The 7,505-nt window shown below is 45.2% G+C and overlaps 1 protein-coding gene across 1 annotated transcript; it reads right to left on the bottom strand.

Annotated features, from left to right (window-relative positions):
* Positions 1–1,809: 1,809 nt before the first annotated feature.
* On the bottom strand, positions 1,810–2,789 carry LOC125758632 (uncharacterized). The gene has a single exon (XM_049416041.1). It carries the CDS (start codon positions 2,590–2,592, stop codon positions 1,810–1,812), a length of 783 nt encoding a protein of 260 aa, XP_049271998.1. The 5' UTR covers positions 2,593–2,789.
* Positions 2,790–7,505: the final 4,716 nt, after the last annotated feature.

Raw genomic sequence — 7,505 nt, 5'->3', positions numbered from 1 at the left:
GGTTACGAAGCCTGCTCCGTCCGTATGGTTCCGTTTTTCGGAGTTTTAAGCACATGACGAACGACGTGTGATGTCATTCAAATAAATGAAGTGGTGATTACAGGCAACAAGTTCTGATTAGATCCAAGTTTTCAGCAGCTGCTGTGCAAGCGCGCCGTAAGTGCTTAAAAGCTCGGTAAGACAATTAGAAGGTTGAGAGCAGGAGGAAAAAGGGGATGCACGACGGTGCCATGACATATTGACAGGTTGTCGCGCGTTCTCTCAGGCAGGATACTTTAATCCCTACGTTGATAAATCGACGTTTTTTTTTACTCGTACACGGTCACCTGAAAGTACACTGAACAGAATTAGTGTAATCATACTAACGTAAATAAATGCTAAGCTTTCGGATTGGAAAGTCGTAATAAGTTGAATATAAAAGAAAACTGACAGGTTTCCTCTGCATCCACTTAAGACGACTCGCCACCCTTTGGAAAGCTTTCGGCACCTAACGTGGCTTTGCAATGTCTCCTAGATCGGAGGCATCTCACCTGGTTTTGCACTGCCTGTGTGATCGGACCACCTTTGACCAAGTGACGATGTCATAATAATGCCACAGTTTTGGCGATCTGTGACGTCATGTGGTGACGTCATCACGTCATGATGTTTCTTTTTTTGCCTCACTGCTCCCTGACGCCGCAGGACGCCGTCGCCGACCGTCAAATTTCGCGTTTTTTGAGGCGTCAAAGGCTTTCGCCTTAATAAAACAGTGTAAAACACACTCAACGGTTGAGTCCTAATGGAGGTTGGTGCGATCATTGCACGAAATATTATTCATTCTTGACGCAACGCGTTAAAGAATAGCAATAATCGGCGACAGGAGCCAGAAAGAGAGTGGGAAAGAGCGCCCTTTCTCCTCTTTTCGTCCATTTCAAGGATGTCTTCCACTCCTTACCGAACTGTACTATCGGCGTCAGATGAAACGCCAACAGCGGTGTGCGGGGCCCAAGCATTAGCAACGGTATAGTGTGCGCCGTCGAGTCATCATCAATGACAGGCGCGCACATCCGGTTAGGGAGCATTGCGATCGAAAGCATGGATGTGGTGCACGAGCGGCAAATGGCATCAGCGCATCTATCTAATCATGAGGTTGGAAACTGCACCACGCGCAACACTGCTCGCGTTTTATTGGCCGCCGATAGTACGTGTAGCAAGTTTTATTATGCACTGCCAACTCGTCCAATCCATGCTAGTTGTCGCCAATAACCCACTCGTCAATGAACTTATAAATTTTATTTTGTCGTCAAACGTTTTGTATACACATGTCCACATGAATAAAATTGTGAGCGAAGTGTGAATTTTCGCCTAACTCATGTGCTGCTTATACAACGCCAAGTTTTGCGAATAGGCTCTAAAATTTGTCGCGCTTTGCTTCCAAAGTGGCGTAGGCTCTAGTTAACTCACTTGGCGAGACGTTCACGCTTTCAGTAAGACATTTCAACACCACCTAGGCCAATGAGTTCAAATCAAATCAAATCAAATCAAATCTTTATTTCACTTTGTACATACAAACTAGGGATGGCGAGAAAAAAGCAGCGAATTTTACGCCGCTTGAGGAGCCTGGCCATCCTTACATGTAAGCAGTAGGCACAAAGCAGAAACAATCACTGTACAGAGAGTTCGTGTAAGTATCCGTGCATGTGAAAAAAAAAACTAATAAAAAACTAATATTGACAAAAAGACCTACGTGACATAATTGGCAACAGTACTGTGAGTGTAAAACAATAACATACATTCATACAATGTATGAAGACATGAAAACATTTGATATTACGATGGCACAGATTGCCGAATAGTGCTCTTGCGAATGGCAGAAAAAGACATGGTATTTGGGCAGTCATAAAATGAGGTATTCAAGAACTTTGGCACAGTATAACTCAACATAGAAAAACCATAATTTGTTCTACACTTTGGTAATGCGTAACTACTTTGTACTCTGGTGTCATAAGATGAGTGGCGAAACGTAAGTGGAACAATTTTAGAAAAAAAGGAATCATTTGTTCTTGTTATTGTTTTATAAAAGCATGCAAATCTGTAGTCGAATAATTTGTTTACGGGTACAATCTTATATTGTAGGAAGATATGCTTAGTGGGCGAATCATAGGACCCATTTACAATTGCGCGGAGTATTTTCTTTTGTAGGGTTTGTAGTTTTAGTATGTTTGACAACGTTGTATTGCCCCAGACTAGCAGGCAATAGCTGATGTGGGAATAAAAGAATGCATAGTACAAAGTAAGCTTAGTTTTGGTTGGAAAAATATATCTGTTACGCGAAGTGATTCCTATGATTCTAGAGAGTGTTGAAGAAAGATTATTAACATGTGCATCCCATGACATTGTATTGCTGAACGTTATCCCTAATGATTTAAAGGTGTCTACGTACTCGATCACAGTGTCGCCTAGGTATAAGGAGGGCCGTAGAAATACTTGTTTTCTTTTAGGAAGGAAAAGTACTGCTTTCGTTTTCTGTTTGTTTATTTTCAAAGAGTTAACTGATGACCACATGGCAAGTGATGACAGCGCGTCATTTGCGATTTCTGGTAAGTTCTGCATATTATTGGAAGAAAAAAATAAGCTGGTGTCGTCTGCATATATAATGTAATTCGCATGAGTGCTGATGTTAGGAACATCATTTATATATACATTAAATAGCAGTGGCCCGAAAATGCTACCCTGAGGGACGCCATTCGCAATGCTTAGAATCTGTGAGGCGTAATGGTTAATGACTACGTTATTGAGACCGTGAACCCAGGTATGACTTTATTAGGTTGAGGGCGTGTCCACGTACACCATAGTGCTCTAATTTCGCAAAGAGAATGTCTTGATTTAAGCAGTCGAAGGCCTTGCTGAAATCAACAAAAATACGAAGAGTTAAGAGCTGTGTCTCAAAATTTTTTAATATATATTCTTTTTGAACAAGTAGCGCATGCTCCGTAGATCTGTTTTGCGTAAAGCCATATTGACAGTCAGTTATTACGGAATGTTTAAGAAACAAGCCGTTGAGACGAACACGCATTAGTTGCTGTGACCCCTTAGAAAAATACGGAATAGCCACTAGCCTGTAGTTTCGCAAAATGTTCGTGTCTGCTTTTTTATAAATCACGGTCACCCTGGCTAGTTGCATATCCGCAGGGAAGTGAGCTGTTGTAAGTGCGGTGTTATATATGTATGTTAGACAAGGCGTAATTATATCCAGAACATACTTCACTGGCCGACTTTGAATATTGTGCGCTTCAAGACTAGAGGTATCTTTTAACTTTCTGCATATCGAAAAAACTTCCGTTTCATCCGTTAAGGCAAAAAACAGGGATAGTATTAGTTTGTCACCCAGAAAAATTGAGATTCCAGCATCGAAATCGCTGTGGCGTACCTCAGAGAAAAATGTATTAAATGAGTTAGCGAGATGCGAGCCGGACGTTTCGTTGCCTTGAATTACTAAACTTGTTGTATTCCTGTCATGCGTGTTTCTATTTAAAAGCATGTTTAGGTATCTTCATTTTTCTTTTGGCTTTTTAGAAAGATTTTTACCGAATAAATTATTGTAGTCTATTGTAAGTATTGTATTATTCTCTATTCAAGCGGTTACGCAGTGATTTGTACTCTGCTAGTACGTCTGCGTCTCTTGTTTTAATGAACATCGCAAACATCTTGTGTTTCTTTTTCACTTATCGTGTAAGCTGACTGGTCATCCAGGGTTTACGAGCATTCTTAGATGCATTTATGGCAACAATGGGAAAGCACTCGTATAATAAAAGAAACATTTCTAGGAATTCGCGGTAAGCACCCACAGCTGTGTTTTCTCTGTATACGGGAGCCCAATCCACTAAAGCAATGCGGTTGCTGAATTGTTCGAGCCTCTCTAGAGATATAAGTTGCCGCTGAGCCTTTGCATTTGCTTTTGAACATATTTGCTTTTCCAGAAACAAGAAAACAGGCAAGTGGTCACTTATATCGACTGCAATGCGGCCCGAAAAGAGCGCACTATCGCTATTAGTAATTATAAGGTCTAGCACCGAAGAGCAAGTAGCAGCGATTCGTGCAGGACTATTAAAAACATATAGTTGCTCTACAAACCCGGGCGCATGATCCTGACCGCGACGGCTGTGCGTACGTAGAAGGCACGTTAAATGTAAACGTTTCTTGACCTTCTGTAATGCTGGCAGCCATCTGTAGAACTAACATGGGAAGAAAATACAGCTAGTAATCGAGGTACGCCGTGCTACGCGAGCGAACTAGCTAACGTTCCTCCTGTGTGCATCTTTCTGTGTCCCTGTTTTGTTCCGGTATAATATGCATTCAAGTCAGAGCGAACTCGGCCAAATTTCAGCTTGAACTATAAGGAAAATACAGCCAGCAGAAGACAAAAGCCGAATGCCAGTGCCGTTCGTAGCGCCGTCATTGGTGGCCAGTGGTGTAGGCAGAAATTTTTTTCGGAGGGGGGGGAGGGGGGGCTCCTCCTTGATCCGACATTGGGACTGGGCAGATAAGTTGGGTCGAGTATCATTTTGGGCTCTGTACTCCATGGGAACAAAATTTCTCGAGGGGGGCACGGGCCCGGTGTGCCTCCCCCCCCCCCCCCCCCCCCCACTGGTTCTGCCACTGTCGGTGGCGCACGAGGCGAATAGTAAAACCTCCGCAAAACCATCGAATAACAGCAAATACAGCTCCGTTGTGCATTTAGCCTTGCAACCAGCAACGCCATGCGAAGCTTCCCACGGTCTTCTTTTTCTAGGGGCTCAATGGGTACTTTCGGTAAAATTGTCATCAAAATGAGGAATTAATCCTTAAGCTGCGGACATGCGTAGCGATCGTTACTACTTACTTTATTCTGCACACAGTGATAGAGGTTATTGTTTCGAGCCAAACACAGTAGCAATACTTCACTATACAGCACGGTACCTCAATCTTGTCCAATATTTTTACGCCTGTATCCACCAGTGCTGCAATAACATGACCATCGCAAAGCGTGAAACTCAACTTTTTGTTTTGTTTTCGCTAGTTGTGCATTAATCACTTATCTCTGGCCTGGAATGCGAACGAAAACTTTCGATGCCCCGTTGCGGTGATGCAATGATTACGCTGCTCGGCTGCTGACCCTAACCTCGCGAGTTCGATTCTGGTCGCTGCGGTAGCACTTCGATTGAGGACAAATGCTAGAGGCCTGTGTACTCTGCGATGCCGATGCACGTTAAAGAACACAATATGGCCAAATTTCCGAAGCCGTACACTACTGTGGGCCTCATTATCACACCGTAGTTTTTGCATGTGAAACTTCAGATATTATTATTGAGAAGTTTTACACTGTATCTCGTTGAACTACTCTTGCGGCGAGATCACATCCGCAAGAAATGCAGGCCTTATACAATATTGTGGTTATATTGATTGCAGCGGCCTGAATCGCACTTCTAGCATTGAGTGCGCCGTGTTTCTTGCGGAGCAAGAGGAGTCCATATGTACTCATAGACGCCCATAGAGCATGTGCCCATACAGCCTTGTAGCCAAGCCACAATAATCCTAAAATTTCACTGTCGCACCTTCAAGCCCCTTTGGCGGCACGTAAGAGCAGGTTAGACTGACAAGGCCTCTCCTTGCTCATTTAACGAATTTCCTCCTTTCTCTCTCTTTCGCTCTCTCTACGACATCTTTCATATGCGCTGAAATCACGGCTCCACAGACCGGTGGTGAACAAGCGCGCACGAGGGTTCTGTGACCGTTTCTCGCTGTACTACTCTCGCATGAGTGCGTCTGGGCAGAGTCTCGCCGTGCTGCCACTTGCAGTGTAGCTCCGTCGCAAGAATTTGGGCAGTTAGCCAGTGCGCATTCCAGGCATTCCGACAAAGGCAGCGTCGCGGTCTCGTTGGCGCGGTGTAGATTAGCTCACTGACTTTCCGGCGATAGCTTTTCTGGACTCAGACCGGTGATTATGCATGCTCTAGCAAAAGCAATAAAAAACTAGCTCCACGCGGCAGGCATTAGATGCGTCGGACAGGTAGGAGCTGGCTTGCTGTCGCAACGGTAGATTAGCCGGACGGCGTAGTATGTCGCGGTGCCGGTAATATTTTTTCTTCGCTCCCGTTCCGAGATTACGAATTTGTAGTACGTTTCGTGACGCATTCTTTTTCGTCGTGTAACCAATTAAGGGCACCCGAAACAAACAATTGTTAGACTAAGCCTGCAAGTTTTACTTTCCGTATTCATTGCAGGGCGAGTAGGAGAACGTAAATGAGAGACAATAATGTGCTTGCGCAGTAGCTTCAATTGGTTCTGAAAGCTTTATTAGGCAACAATAAAGCAATAACAGTGAGAAATTACGGTACAAGGTAAATAAAGTGGGGCTGCTACGCAGTAGTAGTGCGAAGACTAAGGAAGCGGCGAAGCTGGTGTCGTTGCCCCGCTCTTTTTCCTCTTCCTCACCCTCACTTTCCTTTCCCACTCCTTGCTGTACTATACTGTACAATACAATACAAGACATATCCACTAACGTGAAACCTGGCGTGTTACGAAGCACCGGTGTTTCTTATGGGGACACGTCAATACCAATGAGGGGACAGCGTTCTCTGTTTGCTGCAGACAGCGTCTAGCGCAAGGAGGTTTAAAAAAAATTAACCTCCTTGGTCTTGCGCCCATAGCAGACAGCGTCCATGGAAAAAATTTCACCATCTCCCACTAAAGGGAACCATGCGGTGATGCGAAGGAGCGCATGGATCGACTTAAAGTTCCGTTCATCACGAGTACCTTGACCGATGTTAACGCGTCCTTGCATGTGGAGCACGCCATGAATTCACTGTAGTTGCTGTTGCTGTTACTCGTCCCAAACTGTTGTTGGAGCACGCCACGCGGGTTCATCGCGCGTCTGCAGCATCTTGTTCCCCGACGCCATCGCGTCATTGCTGAGAGCATGTAAGGGGGAGAGGCCACAGCGTCTTACCCAGCCCCTTACACAGGCCCGAACGCTCTAGCGCGTGCCCGCACACGTGGTTTTGTCTGCGTTACGCCAAGCTAGGACAGTGTACGACAGCCCGGGCCCCTAAAGTGCTCTGCACGTATCATCATCAAGGCGCTCGAAGAACAAGACGAAGAAGACTTCTCCTTGGCGCGAGCGCGCGCTCCATATGTTTAAGATGGCTATGGTAGGTTTTAGAAAGCGGATGGTCGCCAATGCAACTACTGACAAAGCCCAGCGCAAAAGCTGCTTCGCATCTAAAAACAGAGCTTTTCCTGAGCCAGCGCACCGTCCCATTTGCCTCTCGGAGAAGCGCACGTGGCTTTGTCTCTCGCGAGCGAGCGCGCGTTCTTGCGAGATTTTCCTGAGGGAATGCGCCGTCTTATTTGCCGCTTGCTTTACTGCGACGGGCGATTACAGGAGACACCGTGACGGGCTACGACGACAGGAGACGGCAACAACATGAGTGCATAGGTGCTCGCACGTAAAACGAAATATCTGCTCATTGCTGGTAATACAGCAG

The sequence above is a fragment of the Rhipicephalus sanguineus genome, chromosome 5, assembly GCF_013339695.2.
Source record: "Rhipicephalus sanguineus isolate Rsan-2018 chromosome 5, BIME_Rsan_1.4, whole genome shotgun sequence".
NCBI classification, from domain to species: domain Eukaryota; kingdom Metazoa; phylum Arthropoda; class Arachnida; order Ixodida; family Ixodidae; genus Rhipicephalus; species Rhipicephalus sanguineus.
The sequence above is the reverse complement of the archived record's forward strand: the minus strand, read 5'-3'. Positions and strand labels throughout refer to the sequence as shown.